The 21,894-nt window shown below is 33.8% G+C and overlaps 1 protein-coding gene across 1 annotated transcript; it reads right to left on the reverse strand.

The window, feature by feature from the left end:
- Positions 1-14,774: 14,774 nt before the first annotated feature.
- LOC140873720 (triacylglycerol lipase OBL1-like) lies at positions 14,775-17,936 on the reverse strand. The gene is made up of 4 exons (XM_073276946.1): positions 17,727-17,936; positions 17,546-17,579; positions 15,178-15,779; positions 14,775-15,032 (listed from the first exon to the last, which is right to left on the reverse strand). The coding sequence occupies exons 1-4, from the start codon at positions 17,790-17,792 to the stop codon at positions 14,775-14,777; spliced, it is 960 nt and encodes a 319-aa protein (XP_073133047.1). The 5' UTR covers positions 17,793-17,936.
- Between the last annotated feature and the right edge of the window lie 3,958 nt (positions 17,937-21,894).

The raw sequence follows: 21,894 nt of genomic DNA on the forward strand, positions 1-21,894 counted from the left end.
TTGTCGGCTTAATTTTGAAAATTCAGTTAGTACAACTCAATTTTGTATTCAAGCTGGTACCACTCGGTTTTGAACTCAAGTTGATACAATTCAATTTTGAAATCAAGCTTATACATCCCATCTTTTAAAATTTTAGTTCGATCTTATCCAATGTTTTCAAATTAATTAACATTCTCTTCAAAAATATTAATTCAATATGAAATGGTCAAAATTTAGTTACTCTTTTTAGATTTTATTTATTTTCATTTACGTTTTGTTTTTTACCGTTTTTTTTATTAAAAAAAAACCGTATTTACCTTTTTAAATTTTAAACATGTTTCCACGTGAATCGACAAGGTTACCTAAGCGACTGTATATATACTCTATATTTTGAAACTCAATATTTTCTTTTTATTATTCTTCATCGTACTTAAAATTTTTTTACTTACGAATTTTATTTTCTTTAAGTTTCCATGTTCTTCATTTCGCAAGTTTTTGTTGTAACCATGTCTCCAATCACCCAAAACATTCTCCAGGTCAACTTTGACACTGTGTACGACCTACAAGATACTAGAATGATAGAGATGTTCTGTTACGCCTTAAACGCATACAAATCTCGTGTTATGAGATTAATATTTTTAATGCATTAACAAGTCTCATAATATTATGTTTTGATGATTACAAAACTCGGTTAATTGTTACTAACCATTTAAAGTGAGATTTTGCAGATTAGATTTATTGAAAAATAAATTATTGGAAGTTATTTTGAAGCTATACATGTATTTATAAAGTCTTGTATTGCTCATTGAATGGATGGAACATTGTTAAGAGATATGAAGAAAAAGACAAAAAGAAGCCAAAGTATGGAGCAGCAACTTCCGAAAATTACTGGAAATTTTCTATGACTCAAATTGGATCTCTACCAGTCATAATCTAGATAAAGAAGTGTTACAAGTACTGTCCAAATTTGAGAGCAATCCAACGGCTAGAATGAGAGATATGAATTTTTCCATATATGCTGCACAGTATTCACTTCTGCAAGGAACGAAACCATGAAGATTCGACTTCAGAAAATAACTGGGAATGTTTGAGAAATTCCAATCAAATCGCCACCAATCAGATTCAGTATTATGATGTTATAAAGTTTCTTTCCAAATTTCAGGTCAATCCAACGTATGGATTAAGAGATATAAATTTTTCAAATTTGTTGCACAGAACAGGTTTGAAAACATGATGAAGCAACTTCCGAAACTTATTGGAAATGTTTGACTTGTTCAAATCAAATCTCCACCGTTCAGAATGAAGATCTGGATGTTTTAAAAGCTTTAGTTCAAATTTCAGATCAATCCAACGGTTAGATTGGAAGATATAATTTTTCCACAAAATCCGCTCAGTGCTGGGAAAAAGAAGGCAGCGGCGCCGAACACTTTTTGTCTCTCCTTGACTTCTTAACACACACTCCAAGCACTCAAATCAGATTCAAATCTTTGCCAACTATAAATAGAGGCCATTCAAGTTCATTTGGAGACATTCCAACTCATCTCTTCTCTCCTTTGCAAGCAATTTCTCACTATCAAAGTGTTTGTGTGATATATTTGAGAGTGTTTGTAAAAATAGTTTGTGAGTTGGTTGTGATATTATTGTAAACACTTGAATGTGAAGCCAAGTGTGTTGTGCTATCGTTGTAAGCACTTGAGTGTGAAGCCAAGTGTTGTGTTGAGGCTATCCTTGGAGCCCTTAAGGCCAAGTGTTCGAGTTGTATCGGCGCGGTGATCGTGTTGAGTTGTACGGCTATCCTTGGAGCCATCAAGGCCAAGAGTTGAAGTGCTAGTGGATCCTTGGTTAATCAATCTTAACCAAGAAGGGGAGACGTAGACGATTTATCGTCGAACTTCCATAAATATATCCTATCTCATTTATCGCTTTATTTCTTTTACGCATTTATTTACCGCATTTATTTTTGATTGCTTTAAGTCTTCCGCTTGCATACTTGCATAATCGCTTTAAATTGCTAAAGTTGTCAATAGAACCTAAATCCCCTCCCCCCCCCCCCCCCATTAGGTTCTAGTGGTATCAGAGCCACCTTTTTACAAAATATTTTCAAAAAGGCTCTATGGCAAATCTAGCGAGCGACTATGCTCAAGAGCAATCAACAAATCATCCTCCTCTTTTCAATGGCATAAACTACGGGTATTGGAAAAACCAAATGTCCCTATATATCCAATCCGTAGACTATGATCTTTGGAAGGTTATTGTGAAAGGTCCCTACATACCTACTAAAAAGGTTGAGGGTGTTAAAATTCCTAAGGGAATGGACGACTTTTCCAAGGAGGATATGAAACTTATATCTCAAAATGCTAAAGCCATGAATATTCTTCATTGTTCTTTAGATATGAACGAGTACAACCGGATCTCGATGTGCTCATCCGCTAAAGAAATATGGGACAAGTTGGAGATATGCCATGAAGGGACTAATCAAGTCAAAGAGACGAAGATCGATCTACTCCAACTCAAATACGAAACATTTGAGATGGAAACCAATGAGGACGTCGACACAATGTTCCGAAGGCTTACTCAAATCATCAATGAGTTAGCCCAACTTGGAGAAAAGTATCCATCCAAGCAAGTTTGGAGAAGAGCTCTACGCGCCCTACCCAAGGAGTGGGATGCCAAAAGGACGGCCATCATTGAGTCCAACAAAGGCGACAACGCATCCTACGATCTTGATCAACTACATGGGACACTAAAAACCCATGAGTTGGAAGTGGCTACAAGAAAAGAGTCAAAAAAGGAGGATGAGAAAACCAAGGCAAAGGGGATTGCCTTATCCACCCAAGTCGAAGAAGAAGATGATGATATGGCTCTCTTCGCAAGAAAATTCAAAAAATTCATGCGAGGAAACAACTTCAAAAAGAAGACGGATAAGGAAGTTACTTGCTACAATTGTCAACAACAAGGGCATTATGCAAATAAGTGCCCTCTCAAGAAGAAATATGACAAAGGCAAGAAGAAAGCACTTATAGCCACTTGGAGCGATAGCGATGACGACGATGAGGAAGCCAACCTTTGTCTCATGGCCAAAGATGATGACATCACCTCCGACGACAATGATGAGGTACCATCTTATGATGAAATACTTCAAAAATATAAACTTATGTTTGATATGGCTAAAACCCTTAGAAAAGAAAATAAACTTCTTAAAAATGAATTAGATTCTAAGAAGCATGAAAACCTAAGATTAAAGGATGACATAGCTCACTTAGAAAAATCATTTGATAAGTTCAATATTAGTAGTAATAAATTGAGTAACTTACTTAGCATGCAGAAATGTAGTTTTGATAAGGGTGGAATAGGGTATGGTAAAAAATCAATTGACTTTACTAGCCTAATTGCAAAGGCAAAAATGAGATTACCCCCTACATGCTCTTATTGTTGTAAAATAGGACATGTTAGACATAAATGTAGATCTTTAAGATTTCAATATAATCAAAATAGCTATATGAAATGGAGGCCTAAGAGTACTTAACAACTCATCAGTTGGCATTATGAGATCATAATCTAAGGGAGTTCATCATAGACCGGTTTAAATTGCCTTGATGCGACTGGTCTTCCTGATGAACGCTGCTCTGTCCAAGAAAATAGGTTTTTAAAGAGGCATAACCCTACCTACTACTGGGAGCACTCTTAGAAAGTGGCGATGATATTGCTATGAGAGACTGAACTCTAAGAATTCTATTTTGTATCTCTTTTTTCTAACACTGTGGACCCAAAAGAACTAAAGGGTACCAAAATAAATTTTTTGTAGGGAAATAGGAAAAATGTTCTCCCTAGCATATGGTATCTAGACAGTGGATGTTCTAGACATATGACGGGAAACAAGGAGCTTCTACAATCCATCAAACCAAAGGAGAAGGGAACTGTCACCTTTGGAGACAACAGCAAAGGAGTTGTCGAAGGAATTGGCTCAATAGGTATATCTGAATCTTCCTTGATTGATGATGTACTCCTAGTGAATGGGCTTAAACATAATCTACTAAGCATAAGTCAATTGTGCGATAGAGGTTATGAAGTCAAATTCACTCCCTAACACTGCACCATATCACTCATGACTGACAAATCCATAAATTTCAAAGGCTATAGAAGTGAAAATGTATACAAGGTTTCTTTAAATAATTTATCTTTATCAAATATTAAAAGCCTTGTATCTTTGAATGTTGATGACAACATTCTTTGGCATAGACGACTAGGTCATGTTGGTCCTAGTACCATAAAAAAACTTTTTAAACTTGATTTAGTTGTTGGTATGCCAAAACTCAATTTAAAATTAGATTCTATTTGTGATGCATGTCAACTTAGCAAACATACAAGGGAATCTTTTAAAAGCAAAAATTTTATATCAACTTCTATGCCCCTTGAACTTCTTCACCTAGATCTATATGGTCCCTCGAGGAACGCTAGCCTAGGAGGGAAGCTTTATGCATTTGTCATTGTGGATGATTTCTCACGATTCACGTGGACATTGTTTTTAGCCCACAAAAATGATGCCTTTGATTATTTTAAAACTTTTGTGAAACGTGTTGAGAATGAGAAAAATCTTTCAATAAAGCAGATCCGTGGTGACCACGGAACTGAATTTCAAAATGAGAGTTTTTCAAACTTTTGTGAAGAGAAAGGCATCGGTCATAATTTTTCTTATCCTAGGACTTCTCAACAAAACGGGGTCGTTGAGAGGAAAAATAGGACACTTGTGGAGATTGCGAGGACCATGATATGTGAGCATTCTCTACCAAAATATTTTTGGGCTGAAGCAATGAACACTGCCTGTTACATTATCAATCGCGTATCAATAAGGCCAATTCTCAAGAAAACTCCATATGAATTATGGAGAGGGAGAAAGCCTAATATTTCTTACTTTCGAGCTTTCGGTTCCAAATGCTACATACATAACAATGGTAAGGACAACCTTGGTAAATTTGATGCCAAATCCAACAAAGGTATCTTTCTCGGATATTCTACCTCAAGTAAGACCTTTAGAGTTTTTAATAAACGCACTTTACTTGTTGAAGAATCTATGCATGTTATTTTTGATGAATCTATGTCTACTATTGGACGCACTAACATTGATGATGTAGAATTACTCGAAGAAGAGTTGGCTTCCTCAAGCCTAAATGATATAGATGTTTCCATTGAGGAAACACCACTTCCGAAGGATTGGACGCTTCACAAAGATCACCCAATGGATCTTATCATCGGAAGTCCTTCGAAGGGAGTAGCCACTCGTTTTTCTCTTAATAATATTTGCAATCATCTTGCTTTTGTTTCGCATGTTGAACCTAAGTGTATTGATGATACTTTATTAGATGATTCTTGGATTATTGCTATGCAAGATGAGTTGAATGAGTGTAAACGCAATAATGTTTGGAATCTTGTTCCTAGGCCGCACGATAGATCTATCATAGGAACTAAATGGGTGTTTAGGAATAAACTTGACGAGCATGGTACTATCACTAGAAATAAATCTAGGCTTGTAGCGAAAGGATATAGTCAAGAAGAAGGCATAGATTATGATGAAACTTATGCGCCTGTTGCTAGACTAGAATCTATTCGCATGCTACTTGTTTTTGTTGCTCTAGAAATTTTAAGTTATTTCAAATGGATGTCAAAAGTGTTTTTCTTAATGGTGAATTGAAAGAGGAGGTGTACATTAAACAACCTGATGGCTTTGTTGATGCATTATTACCTGATCATGTGTATAGACTAAACAAAGCTTTGTATGGTTTGAAACAAGCTCCTCGAGCTTGGTATGAAAAACTATCAACTTTCCTTATTTCAAATGATTTTTCAAGAGGAAAGATTGATATTACTTTGCTTACCAAACATGACAAAGATGATTTATTAATTGTGCAAATTTATGTTGATGACATAATTTTTGGTTCTACTAATGAAACTCTTTGTCAAGAATTCTCTAAGTTGATGCAGGAACACTTCGAGATGAGTATGATGGGGGAACTTAACTATTTCTCGGATTAAAAATCAAACAGTGCAAGGATGGGTTCTTTGTGAACCAAAGCAAATACATCAAGGAGATTCTAAAGAAGTTTGGAATGGAGAACGCAAAATCATCATCTACACCGATGAGCACAGCAATCAGACTCGACAAGGATGAAAATGGTAAATCTGTAGATCAATCTTCCTTTCGTAGTATGATTGGCTCCTTATTATATGCTACTACTAGTAGACCGGACATTATGTTTAGTGTTTGCCTGTGTGCACGATTTCAATCATGTCCAAAGGAATCACATTTGTTCGCCTTAAAACACATTTTCAAATATCTTTCAAATACTCCAAATCTCGGCTTGTGGTATTCAAAAAATTCTTTCTTTGATTTAAAAGCATATTGTGATGCCGACTTTGGTGGATATAAGGTGGACCGTAAAAGCACTAGTAGAACTTGTTTCTTTTTAGGAAACTGTTTAGTTTCTTGGTTTTCAAAGAAACTAAATTGTGTTGCGTTGTCAACGACCGAAACCGAATATATGGCTGTTGCTAGTTGTTGTGCGCAAATTCTTTGGATAAAGCATCAATTGCTCGACTATGGCGTCTCTTTTTCAAAAATCCCTATTTTCTGTGACAACACTAGCGCCATATGTCTAACAAAGAATCCGATTCAACATTCGCGCACCAAACATATTGACATTCGTCATCATTTTATTCGTGACCACATCGAACGAAATGAAGTTGAACTTCAATATGTTGACACGACAAATCAAATTGCCGATATTTTTACAAAACCACTAGATGAAAATACTTTTATTCGTTTGTGTGGTGAACTTGGCATGATTGAGTTGTAATCACTTGTTGACATATTCTAAAGATAATGACATATTAAGGGGGAGCTTAATATAAAATTCGAGCAACTTAATTTTGTATAATACAAATTTATTGTATTTATTCAATATTATACGCTCATATTTTGTTATTTATGTGAAATTTATGTGTTGCATTTTAGAAATCATATTTCAATTCTCATGTTTTTGCATACTTTTCCAGTCTTTTTGATTATCACAAAAAGGGGGAGAATTAGTTTGGTTAAATACTTTAACTAAAGGGGAGAGTTAGTATGGTTAAATGCATGAAGAATAAAATCGGTTATTTGATAAACAAACTCTTCTTCACTAATTGTTTAATTTAGGGGGAGTTTTATTCATGCAATTATATTGTGAAAATTTAAATTATTTATTTAATATTGTACATTTATTTCTCCTATTTAACCAAGTTTTGTGATCATCAAAAAGGGGGAGATTGTTACGCCTTAAACGCATACAAATTTCGGGTTATGAGATTAATGTTTTTAATGCATTAACAAGTCTCATAATATTATGTTTTGATGATTACAAAACTCGGTTAATTGTTACTAACCATTTAAAGTGAGATTTTGCAGATTAGATTTATTGAAAAATAAATTATTGGAAGTTATTTTGAAGCTATACAAGTATTTATAAATTCTTGTATTGCTCATTGAATGGATGAAACATTGTTAAGAGATATGAGGAAAAAGACAAAAAGAAGCCAAAGTATGGAGCATCAACTTCCGAAAATTACTGGAAATTTTCTATAACCCCAAATCGGATCTCCACCAGTCATAATCTATATAAAGAAGTGTTACAAGTACTGTCCAAATTTGAGAGCAATCCAACGGCTAAAATGAGAGATATGAATTTTTCCATATAAGCTGCACAGTACCCACTTCTGCAAGGAACGAAACCATGAAGATTCAATTTCAAAAAATAACTGGGAATGTTCGACAAATTCAAATCAAATCTCCACCAATCCGATTTAGTACTATGATGTTATAAAGATTCTGTCCAAATTTCAGGTCAATCCAACGGATGGATGAAGAGATATGAATTTTTCAAATTTGTTGCATAGAACAGGTTCGAAAACATGATGAAGCGACTTTCGAAAATTACTGGAAATGTTTGACTCATTCAAATAAAATCTGCACCGTTCAGAATTAAGATCTGATTTAAAGCTTCAGTTCAAATTTCAAATCAATCCAACGGTTAGATTGGAAGATATGAGTTTTCCACAAAATCCGCTCAGTGTTGGGAAAAAGAAGGCAGCGGCGCCGAACACTTTTTGTCTCTCCTTGACTTCTTAACACACGCTCTAAGCACTCAAATCAGATTCAAATCTTTTCCAACTATAAATAGAGGCCATCCAAGTTCATTTGGAGACATCCCAACTCATCTCTTCTCTCCTTTGCAAGCAATTTCTCACTATCAAAGTGTTTGTGTGATATATTTGAGAGTGTTTGTAAAAATAGTTTGTGAGTTGGTTGTGCTATTGTTGTAAACACTTGAGTGTGAAGCCAAGTGTGTTGTGCTATCGTTGTAAGCACTTGAGTGTGAAGCCAAGTGTTATGTTGAGGCTATCCTTGGAGCCCTTAAGGCCAAGTGTTCGAGTTGTATCGGCGCGGTGATCGTGTTGAGTTGTACGGCTATCCTTGGAGCCATCAAGGCCAAGAGTTGAAGTGCTAGTGGATCCTTGGTTAATCAATCTTAACCAAGAAGGGGAGACGTAGACGATTTATCATCGAACTTCCATAAACATATCCTATCTCATTTATCGCTTTATTTCTTTTACGCATTTATTTACCGCATTTATTTTTGATTGCTTTAAGTCTTCCGCTTGCATACTTGCATAATCGCTTTAAATTGCTAAAGTTGTCAATAGAACCTAAATCCCCCCCCCCCCCCCCCCCCATTAGGTTCTAACATGTTCCGATCCCTAGAAGCATATGGGCTGTGAAACTTTCTGAGATATGACAACCAGATCTACAAGTAGAAATTGCCAAAAAAAATTCAGGTCATGAACGTCAAAAATGATAAAGTAGAAAGCTCAATCGGTGGAGTATCAGTCTCCATCTCTAAGGATTCATTCATCTAGGTGTTTGATCTGCCCGAACCTAAACTCATTGACTTCTCCCAAATTTCTAGGAAAATTCAAGAAAAAATGAAGTCAAGATACTCCATAGAAAATGTTCCTATCAAGTTATCAGGCAAGAAGAAAGACATAAAGATTGAGTACAGTTTTCTTGGTGATATTGTAGCAAAGTCTCTTCTGGTCAAAGCGGTATCGTTTGATACCATCACCGTGGAAAAGCTAGATGTGATGGATGTTATCGCTGCTGGGATCCAGATCAAATTTTTCGAAGTTTTGTTCAAAAATCTCATTTCTATGATCATCATCCCGAGTATTCAATCTCAAAGGTTCATGGTCCACATCAGTTTTATTTTGACATTTAGCTGGGTGTTGCTTCAACTCTTCACGTACACAAGATTTTGAATGAGAGATTTAATAAAGTTTATCAGGCCAAGAATCTATCACCAACGGAGGGCTTGGTTGTCAATACAGAATCAAGTCCAACTAAGGAACCATCTCATAAGAAGCAGACCAGACCTCCCAAGACTCATCACCCAAAGAAGAAAAAGATATCCAAGCTGATCAGGCATGTGATCAGTACTCCACCAATTTATCTTGCTCTTATTCCAAATATTTCAATCTCCACGATACGATATGGAATTGTGATCACGAGGAAGAACGTGGTCAAAACATATTCTGGATTGGTTTAGTTCAAAACCAAAGGAAAGGAAACTGCAACTGTGGCTCCTTCCGATACCCAAACATCAATAAACCTAAATCTCCAATAAGTTGAAAACCAAATCTAGGAACTGATGAAATGTTTTAATAATTGAGCGAAGTGAAAAAATATTTATTTACTTTTAGCACTTCAAGACTCACAAATTCTACTAAGTCTCAGTCTGAACATACAAATATTAAGTCTGACATTCGATCTGATGTACTCAAAGATTGCTCAAAAATTTTCTCAATTCTCAATAAAGACAAAAATATTAAAAGAGCCGATTATTTTCGTATTTACTACAGTCCAAAAAATAGCATCATTGTCATGATTGAAATATTTTTGGAAATAAGACAAAGACATGTGTCAAGCTATGCTTTAATGTCGATTAATATTATTTTAGGACAAATTTGCACCGGCTATTTTATGAACTTTGAAAACTTTCTTATATGTCAAGTGATTAGTAATGAATCCGGGTAGGATAACAAGTAAAGCAATTTAAAATTTTAAAAATTTAGACATAAAAATGTATATCACATTAATTTTTTTGATCATATATTATTTAAGTATTGTTAAAATAAAAACCATAAAAAAATTTTAAAAAATAAAAAATTAGATATCTGAAATCATGCCACATGATATAGTTGATTAATTTTGTTTAAAATATATAATTTTAACATTTAATTTCTTATTAATGACCACAATAGAATAACGAATTAGAAAATTATAAGAAGATTTAATAAAGGCGTATAACTTTAATTTAAACATATAATTTGTGGCTAACTAAGACAAGTAGAATAAAGATATTAGAATATCATAAAATCTAAAACATATGTAATGCAATAATCTTTTATCACATTTTATTTAAATACTTTATAAATGTAACAAAAAAAATTGGTTGCATTAATTTTTTTAAAAACAAATAATTTTTAGTCAACACCACAAATAAATGATTATAAATTAAAAATTTTAAAACTCTAAAAATACATGTAAAAATGATATTTTATAATGCTTTATTCAAGTGTTTTATAAATGTAAACAAAAAAATATATTGGTTGATTTTTTTAAAAAATTTAAGCGTTCTAGATTTATTTTTAATAAATAATCAATATACTTAAAGATGTCACATATTTATATAATATATATATATATATATATATATATATAATATAATATAATATAATATAATATAATATAATATAATATAATATAATTTAATTTAATTTAATTTAATTTAATAAAGGCGTATAACTTTAATTTAAACATATAATTTGTGGCTAAATAAGACAAGTAGAATAAAGATATTAGAATATCATAAAATCTAAAACATATGTAACGCAATAATCTTTTATCACATTTTATTTAAATACTTTATAAATGTAACCAAAAAAAATTGGTTGCATTAATTTTTTTTTAAACAAATAATTTTTAGTCAACACCACAAATAAATGATTATAAATTAAAAATTTGAAAACTCTAAAAAGATATTTAAAAATGATATTTTATAATGCTTTATTCAAGTGTTTTATAAATGTAAACAAAAAAAATATATTGGTTGAATTTTTTAAAAAATTTAAGCGTTCTAGATTTATTTTTAATAAATAATCAATATACTTAAAGATAAAGTTTGGTGAAAAAACAAACAAAAAATTCATAAAAAAATTAATGAGTAAATAAAAAACACAATTAATAAGGACATTCAAGTAAATTCATAATAGAAGTCACATATAATATAATATAATATAATATAATATAATATAATATTATATTATTATTTTTATAATAATAATAATAATAATAATAATAATAATAATAATAATAATAGTTCTAGCCTTATTTTTAATATAAGCAAAGTGTGGTGACATAACAAATAAAAAATGTACAAAACAATTAATAAAGAAATGAAAAAGACAATTAAGAAAAACAATTGATAAGGGTATTCAAGTAAATTCACAATGATGATGATAATAATAATAATAATGATGATAATGATGATAGATAGATAGATAGATAGATTTAAGAACATAAGTTCTAGCCTTATTTTTAGTAAAAGCAAGGTGTGGTGACATAAAAAAACAAAAAATATACAAAAACAATTAATGAAGAAATGAAAAAAAAATTAAGAAAAACAATTAATAAAGGTATTCAAGTAAATTCACAATGAAAGTCATATATTTATATATATATAAATAAAATAAAATAAAATAATAATAATAATAATAATAATAATAATAAATAAAATAATAAAAAATAATGATAGATTATCCAGACTTATTACATGTTCTTGTTTAATTTTTCTAATATTAACATTAGGGATAAGACCCAATTTTATCACCATTCTTATATCATTTTAATTTCTAATTTTTATCGATCTTTAACTTTTCATGCATCATTTATATCATTGATCTTTCAAATATTTGCTTAATTAGCCCTTCAAGTCTATATATTTTTAAATTTTCCCAAAATAGTATTTGCTGAATTAGTCTTTCAAATATTTGCTGAATCATTGTCTAAGTAATTTATTTCAAACATATAAAAATATTGTTGTTGTGTAACTTATATTGTTGAGGAGGAGACATTTTTCCAAATTAAAATATGAATATAATCACATGTTAATTAAGATTTATTCTTTTCATGAAAAAATCCAATGTTATAAAATACTCAGAATAAGATCTAACAATGGTTAAATATCAATTTTTTAAAAAAAAAAAAAAAAAAAAAGCAATGGTTAAATATCATGATCATAAACCACTAAGAATAAATCAGACTACTGCGATATAAAATAATTCGAATCATAAATTCGTAGAAATTGTACATCCCAGATTATGGATGGCAATGGGGCGTGTCGGGGACGGGGATGCCTTCCCCATCCCAGTCTCCGAATTCAAATCTGATCCTCATACCCGCCCCAATCACCATTAATTATTATCGGGGATTCCCCATACCCTTTTCCGCGGGGATCAAGTCCCCATCCCCATACCCCATGTTTTCAAAACCGGACCGGACCGGCCGGTTCAACCGGTTCGACCGGGAACCGGTCACTGGTCCGGTCCGGATTGCTCGTAAAAACAGTTTTTACGGTCAGAACCGGTCAAGAATCGGTTGAACCGGTTCGAACTGGTCGAACCGGTCAAATAACCGACCCAGAACCGGTCAAGAACCGGTTCAACCGGTTTTTCGATTTTTTTTAATTTTTTTTTTACAAAATATATATTTTTAATTTTAAACCTTAATTTAATATTTTAATATATATATATATACAACATTATTTGGAATTTGTACTTCATTAAAAATATTATTTTAGTAATATTATAGTTTTTTAATTAAATTTATTTATTTTAAAAAAATATATAACTAAAATTAATATTTTGAATATATTTATATGGTTATTTAGTTTTAAAACTATGATAAATCTATATATTTTTCTATTTATACACATCTTTTAGGTTTTAAAATTTTAAAATATATTATTAATTATATTATATTATATAAACGGTTTTTCGGTCCGACCGTCCGGTTAAAACGGTCCGACTGATTGGACCATTTTTTTAAGGTAAACCGGTTCGATAACCTGTCCGGTTATGAAAACATTGCTCATACTCATACCCATATCCGAAAATATATATATATTTATATATATTATAAATAAATTTTATTATAATATATATATATATATATATATAAATTAGTAAATTTTATTACATAAGAATATAAAAATTATTATTCAATTTTATAATAAAATACCTAAAATATTTTGGGTCAATTTTTATTATAATATTAACTTTTAAAATTAATAAAAATATTTTAAATACAAAATATTTCTATAAATCAAAATTATTATTTTTTAAAAAATACTATGTATAAAAAATTTATTAAGATTATACTCCCTCCGTTCCAATTATATTGTCCACGTTTTCTTTTTTGTTTGTCCCAAATATATAGTCATACACCATATTTAGTAATATTTTTTTACACTTCTTTACTAATATACCCCTATTAACTACATCTTGAAAATTCTGCAATTATTTTTTAATACATTAAATAGGGATAAAATAGGAAGTTTATATAAAATTTATTTTTCCAATAAATTTTTCTTAATTCGTGTGAAAACTAAAACAAGACAACATATATGGGACGGATGGAGTATATTGTTTCTAAATTTATCAAAATAAATAATATATATATATATATATATTTAGACTAATATAAATATTTTATATGTGTACGTAACATGAATGAGATTCAAATAATATTTTAATGTTATAAAAAACTACGTTATCATAAACGAATGTATTATATATAATGTATAAAAATATATATAATTGAAATATACGGTAAATTGCTGAAAAATTGTCAATGCAAACATGTTTTGCTTTGCACTCTCTAGCCATTTTTTTGTACCACAATTTTTGTTAATTTGTACAACATCTTATATGGTTTTGTGCCACATGATGTATGATGTTGTACCACATTTTATGACAAGGGAGCTCAAAGCAAAACATGTTTGCATTTGGGAATTTTTGAGCAAATTGCCCAATAATAATACTTTTAATTTTATTTTTTTAATAATATTTTAGATTTAATAAAATTTGATAATTTTGTATTATTATTATTATTATTGGGGCGGGTTCGGGGACGGAAATAACATCCCCATACTCGCCCCAATATATTTCGAGGATTTTTAAAAATCCTCAAACCCGAATCCATACCCAAAAATACTCTCTCAAACCCGCCCCGTTTCGGGTTTTCCCCGCGAGTACCCGAACCCGCGGGGAAAATTAACATCCGTATCCCAGATTCTTCCAAACTCTCTAGAAATATTAGAAAAATTCAAAAAATGGTACAAAACTATGGTATCATTATAGAATAACCAAAAAAGTTTGAGGGATATCAACAAACCTACGTACTCTTTTATAGGGGTAAAACTGTGCTGCACCTCGAGAAGAACTCCAAGTGCAGCTAGCCCTTAGATCATGGGAGGGCACTTAATTACATGTACTCGATATAGCTAGGGCACACATTTTCTTTTAATATATTCAAAAATTAAGTTTACACGAGTCACGAGTGTTGATATATCCCATTATATCATATAGCATAAACCAACATTTCTATATATATATATTTATTTATTTATTCATTGAACCTCAATGATTTAGTGATCCTTTAGGAGAAATAGGTCTGGTGAGGCCAATCTCGTGGCATTGACATAATCCGGGGGGAAATGTGCTGGAATCCCGGCAGCAAAAAGACCCATCACCCGTAGGAAACGAAAGACCGTCGTTTCTTTATACTCCGATCCCTTTGTGTACGAAATAGTGAAGCTTCTGATCAGTTCCCACAAAGAATTTGCGATTTTTGGTATCAGCCATAGTATAGAGAAGTAGTTCTTGTCTGGCTCTTCTGTTACAATCTACACCAAAAGTAGTAACACGAAACATTAATTATTAGTATGTGTATGTATATATAGAAGAGTGATCAAAGGCTAGCTAGACTCTATTAAAGTTGACTAAATTATAGAATTTAAGCCATATATATTTATGAGTAGAAAGTCTTACTTTTGCTTTGTAGAAACTGTTGTGGTAGATGCACGTCCCAAAATGCTTAAACAGGAAAGTGGAATTATCGAAAGGCAGTCTGGGCACCATATCGTAACTGTAGACATATCTGTGATAGATAATGTCGTATTTTTCTAAATTTTTCTTCATAAATTCCCCGAAACTTTGGTCGCCGACTCTCGGCTGCCCAAATGTGTAAACACCCTCCAATCTTTCGAGCAAAAAGGACTCATTGTGCAGAGCCAAGACCGCCGGAAACAGCACCGCCAACGCGCCTCCAAGGCTGTGGCCGGTCAGTATGAACTTGGCTTTCGCATTATTCAGCAGCGTCTGTTTCAGCAGTTTCCGGAGGCCGTAGTAGGCGGTTTCCTGGTTGCTCGGAGGCTGTTCTTGGGGCCAGCCCAATGATTTCTGCAGACCTAAAGCTTTCATGAAGCCGCCGTGGACTTTTCCGGCGGCTGGAAGTTCGTACCATGAGATGTCGATGTCGGATCTCCATGCATCTGCATCGAAGGGTTCTGTTCCTCTAAATGCTATGATAATGGCATCGTTGATCTTGTCTTGGAATGCGAAGGCTTGTGTCGTCGCTTTTTCTTGATAATCTGTCATATATATATGGTTTTATTATTAAATGTACTTTTTCATATGATTTTTTTTTTGGGGGAAATTGTTTTTTATTTAATATCCTTGTTTTTTTTTTCTTATTTCGATCCTCTGTGTCGTCAAATTTCAGTTTTAGTCTGTTATTTTTGTTTTTTTTTGGTAATTTTAGTCTTTCTCTCGATGTGACACTGATGTGGCACACATGGAACGCTGATGTGCAACTGACTTGTATCGAACCACATCAACATTCCCGATGAAAAATGACTAAAATTGGCACAAAAATCTAAATATATAGGACTAAAACTGAAATTTGAAAACATAAAAGACTAATTAAAATTACAAAGTGACAAAATTATATATGACCAAAATTTATCACTTTTCCCAGTGTTTTTTATTTAATTACAACTTATCTTTTGGATGACATCATGATTAAAGATGCATAATATAAAGATGATAAATTTATATATTTTGATTATGTAATTGTGTATAATGTTAATCATTTATAAAATTTGAGCCAAACATTGAACAAAACAAAGATAAATATTCTATCCATGTTTTATCTTTCGCAGCAAATGAAGTATATTGAATATTGTCAGTCATTTCAACAGGAACGTGTAGGGGTGGGTTTTCGGTATACCGTATAAAAAATATTGGCATGAAAAAATTCATACCGGTACCGATATCAAAATTTTGAAATGTTGGTATGGAAAAAATTCATATTGGTACCTTATAGATACTGAAAAAAAAATTCAATATACCAAAAAAATGTCTATATTTCGAAAAAAGTTTGGTATGGTATCCCGAAAAGTCGGTATTTTAGCTCGGTATCCCAGCCCTAGGAACGTGTACTAAAATTATATCTAATATATATGATAATTAAGGGTAAATTCGCATTCAGTACCTAAACCCAAACACATATGCATGTTCAGTCCCCCGTCAAAAAAATATTTGTTTGAACTCCCTGGCTACACATTTTTTTCTCGAATGAAAATAAGTACAAAACATTGAAAATAAGGTACGAATACGTGATTTTCCAGTACAAAACATTGAAAATCTGGTATAAATGTATGATTTTTGAGTACTCAAATATATAGATAAATATTGACATTAATGACAAATTGTATGTTTTGATGAAAATGGGTACAAAATATCATAAATAGAGCACTAATATATGTTTTTTGAATACGAAATGTGTTAGATCTGGTACAAATATATGATTTTTGAATACTAAAAATATTAATATTAATGACATATTTTTCTTATTAATAAAAATGTTCATGTTAATTTTATACTCAAAATCTTATTTTTTATACCAGGTTTTCAATGTTTTGTACTGGAATATCATATATTCGTATCTTATTTTCAATGTTTTGTACTTATTTTCATCCGAGAAAAAAATGTGTACCCAGGGAGTTCAAACAAATATTTTTCTGACAGGGGACTGAACATGCATATGTGTTTGGGTTTAGGTACTGAATGCGAATTTACCCGATAATTAATATCAGAGGCGGATGGAGAGGGTGGCCCATGTAGATATGTATTTTGTTTTTTAAACCAAAATTTTTTTCTGTCTTTAGCCCAAATTGATTATAGCTCAGCCCATATTGATTTATTATTTTTGATATATTATATAAATTTTATAAATACATTGATATTTTAAAATTTTAATCACCCGTTACTTTATTTCTGGCTCCGCCCCTAATTAATATCATATGCCTATCAACTATATATATGGTACTATTGGTTATGGAAAAGGATTACGTACCATTCCAGTATTCGTAGAATCCCAGGAAATCCATCTGCACGTATTTAGCATATGATTGATTTAGTGAGTAACTAAATATATACAGTCAATTTTGTATATGTCATATATAGTGATCAGACCTCTAATATATATATTAGAGAGAGTCAAACAACAAATATCATACAAATTATTAAATACGTACCTCCCAGTGGTTTTGGACAGCATCCCGAATGCAATTCTCGTTCTCATACGATACCTTAGACGCCATTATAGAAAGTGCAGCATTGTATCTTGAATCTCCATATCCGATTTTTGAATCTAACTCCAGTCGAATGTCGAGGTTCCCGTTAAAAGACAGGAAATTTGATGATGTTTTTGCTGGTGATGGTTTCACTTTGCCTACAAAGAAAATTAATTTAAACCGTGACCCTTGATCGATTTAGTCTTCACGATACAAATATCCTTTAAAAAAAGATTAATGGATTCCTTTTTTTTTTCCTTTCATTTGGCGAAAGAATTTATTTATTTAATTAAGGAGCTAGACTCAATATCGTTACTAAGGCGTGATCATATATATACAAGTTGCACCATAATTGTGAATTGGTGTAAACAAGTTAGAATTCGTGCCCCACCTCCTCCCAAGTTGTAATAATAATAATAATAATAATAATAATAATAATAATAACAACATGAACAACAACAACAACAATCACCACAACAACCACACCAATAATAATAATAATAATAATAATCATAATAATAATAATAATAAATTCATCGTCCATTTGATTTTGTACTTTGTCTAAAAAAATTATCAGCTAAACATGCTTGCTCTATTATTGAGATAGATCTGGATTAGTCAAAATCAATAAATCTAATCAATCTTCAAAAAAAAAAATCTGTAAAGGGACTGAAAATATATATAGTGAATTTTATCAAAGAAAATATATATGTATAATGACTTTTTAGATATATTTATAAATGTACATATAAACGCATGGTTAATTAGTTAAAAATAATTGTTACGGTAATTGACGACCAGTAGTTAATACCAAACTCTTGTACATAAGTTTTTGTGTTAAACTAATTAACACAATGGTCGGGCATGTTTCTCACTTGCGGTTGGTACTGCAGACTCTTCGAGATGAGCAGTTGTACGCCAAGCTGAGCAAGTGTGAGTTCTGGATGGATAGAGTGGTCTTTCTTGGCCATATCATATCCAGGGAGGGGATTTCTGTTGATCCAAGCAAGATTGAAGCGGTGCTTAATTGGTCGCGTCCGATGACAGTTGCTGAGATCCGTAGTTTTCTGGGTCTAGCAGGGTATTATCGTCACTTCATTCTGATCTTCTCTCAGTTAGCTCGACCGTTGACGCAGCTTACCCGCAAGGGTGTGGATTTCGAGTGGTCCTCCGAGTGTGAGGAGAATTTCTGTGAGCTTCGACGGCGGTTGACTTTTGCGCCGGTGTTGGCATTACCGTCAGGATTTGGAGGGTATGTGGTATACACTGATGCTTCTCTTCAGGGGTTAGGTTGTGTTCTGACTCAGAATGGGCACGTGATCGCATACGCTTCTAGACAGTTGAAGCTTCACGAGGACAACTATCCAGTCCACGATTTGGAGTTAGCAGCCATTGTGTTCGCTTTGAAGATCTGGCGTCATTATCTATATGGCAAGAAATTTGAGATCTTCACCGACCATAAGAGTCTCAAATATTTGTTCACTCAAGCGGAGTTGAACATGAGGCAGAGACGTTGGATGGACTTGCTTAAGGACTATGATTGCGAGATTAAGTACCATCCGGGAGCTGCTAATCTCACTGCTGATGCTTTGAGTAGCAAGGTGCGACTATCCGCACTTCAGACTTGTTCTATGTCTAGTGCGATCAGTGACTGTTGTACTTCAGGTTATACCTTCAAGCATAAGAAAGGTATGCAGAGTATCCCGATATTTGCGATATTATCTGAGCCAGCCTTGTATTCGCGGATCCGAGATGCTCAGATGTCTGATTCAAAGACCCAGCGTTTAGCTCATCTAGCTAACGAGGGTAGCTCATCTGGATTTCATTATCAGTCAGATGGCTTTCTGTGTTTGTCTGGTATACTTGTGATTCCGCAGGATGAAGAGTTGCGAGAGGAGATTTTGTCTCAGGCACATCGCACTAAGTTGAGTATTCATCCTGGGAGCAACAAGATGTACAAGGATCTACGTACTCGTTTCTGGTGGAAAGGAATGAAACGCAGTGTTTATCAGTTTGTTTCGAGATTTTTGGAGTGTCAGCAGGTCAAGGCAGAACACCGAAGACCTGGAGGATTGCTTCACAGTCTGCCTATTCCTGAATGGAAATGAGAGTTTATCACAATGGACTTTGTGACCCATTTGTCGTTATCCCCGAGGAACTGTGATGCTATCTGGGTTGTGGTGGACCGACTCACCAAGTTAGCGCATTTCATTGCCTATAGCCGGGAGTACAATGTGGATCGTATGGCACGGTTGTACATTCAGGAGATCGTTTGACTTCATGGAGTGCCTGTGAGCATTGTCAGCGATCGGTACCCCAGGTTTACTTCTAGATTCTGGGGGAGTGTTCAGCGTGCGATGGGTACTACTCTCAGTTTGAGTACTGCCTATCATCCGGAGACTGATGGTCAGTTGGAGCGCACTATCCGTACTTTGGAGGATATGCTTAGAGCGTGCGTCATGGATTTTGGTTCAGCCTGGCAGGATCATTTGCCATTGATCGAGTTCGCGTACAACAACAGCTATCATACTAGTATTGGGATGACACCTTTTGAGGCGTTGTACGGGCGACGTTGTCGTACTCCACTCTTCTGGGAAGAAGTGGGGGAGAGACAGGCTGAGGGACCGGAGTTTATCCAGCAGGCGATAGACATTGTTGATCAGATCAAGAAACGGATTAAGACTGCACATGATCGTTAGGCCAGCTATGCTAATATCAAGCGTAGACCTTTGCAGTTCGATGTCGGGGAGAAAGTGTTTTTGTAAGACCCTTGTCCCACATGGAAAAAATGAAAGCTTTAAAATGAGTTTAAAATGGGCTACAATGGACTTCTATAGCAACTTGGATTAATCATTTTCGTAAAGAGAGGACGAATACGAAGTAGTTGCTCTAGGGGCTCATTGTGCAGTCGCGCTTGCGCGGGCCTGGGCCCGGGGCGTGACATAATGGTATCAGAGACGGTCACCAGCCGACAGACCCTGGAAAATAAGTGCTATGCGGGACAAAGTGCTACGTGCGTGGGAGCCACCTCTTGAACCTGCGGGGCAAAGTGCTACATGACGGGAGCACCTCTTGAACCCGTAGGAGCCACCTCTAGATTTTCGGTGCTGGTGGATCGAGAGTTCAAGTCGCGACGAGGACGTCGCGTTCTGAAGGAGGGATGATTGTAAGACCCTTGTCCCACATGGAAAAAATGAAAGCTTTAAAATGAGTTTAAAATGGGCTACAATGGACTTCTATAGCAACTTGGATTAATCATTTTCGTAAAGCGAGGACGAATACGAAGTAGTTGCTATAGGGGCTCATTGTGCAGTCGCACTTGCGCAGGCCTAGGCCCGGGGCGTGACAGTTTTTTAGAGTGTCACCTTTCCGCAAAATTCTCAGATTTGGCCTTAAGGGCAAGTTGTCTCCCAGGTTTATCGGTCCGTTTGAGATCTTGGAGAGCATTGGCGATTTGGATTATCGACTAGCTTTGCCACCGCATCTATCCAGTATTCACGACGTGTTTCACGTATCTCTGTTGCGACGGTATGTGGCGGATGAATCTCATATTCTGCAGCGGTCTGAGGTTCAGGTGAACAAGGATTTGACCTATGTTGAGAAACCTATTCGTATCTTGGATTATAAGGATAAGGTTTTACGGAACAAAGTCATTCCTTTGGTTTTAGTTTAGTGGCAGCGTCGAGGCACTGAGAAAGCTACTTGGGAGCTTGAAGAAAGGATGCGTGAAGACCATCCTGAGTTGTTTTGATTTCTGTTTTGAGTTGTATTCGGTTGTAACGTTTGATTTGAATAAGGAATATTTCTGTACCTTGTATTGCATTCGGTACTTAAGATCTATTTTCGAGGACGAAATATCTTAAGTGGGGGAGAATGTAGTACCCCGTACCCGAAATTGGTAATTAAGAGATTAATTATGTTAATTAAACCAATTTGGTATCGGACGGATTGAAAGCTCTGAAGGTAAGATCGGAAGCTCCGATCGATATTACGTCATGCATGACGTGTGGCAGGATCGGAAGCTCCGATCGCCCTATCCGAATTCAACCAGTGATATTTTGACACGTGGCGGATAATGCAAGATCGGAAGCTCCGATGGCAGGATCGGACGTTCCGATCGTGTTCGGAC

The sequence above is a fragment of the Henckelia pumila genome, chromosome 1 (assembly GCF_033568475.1).
Source record: "Henckelia pumila isolate YLH828 chromosome 1, ASM3356847v2, whole genome shotgun sequence".
NCBI lineage: Eukaryota > Viridiplantae > Streptophyta > Magnoliopsida > Lamiales > Gesneriaceae > Henckelia > Henckelia pumila.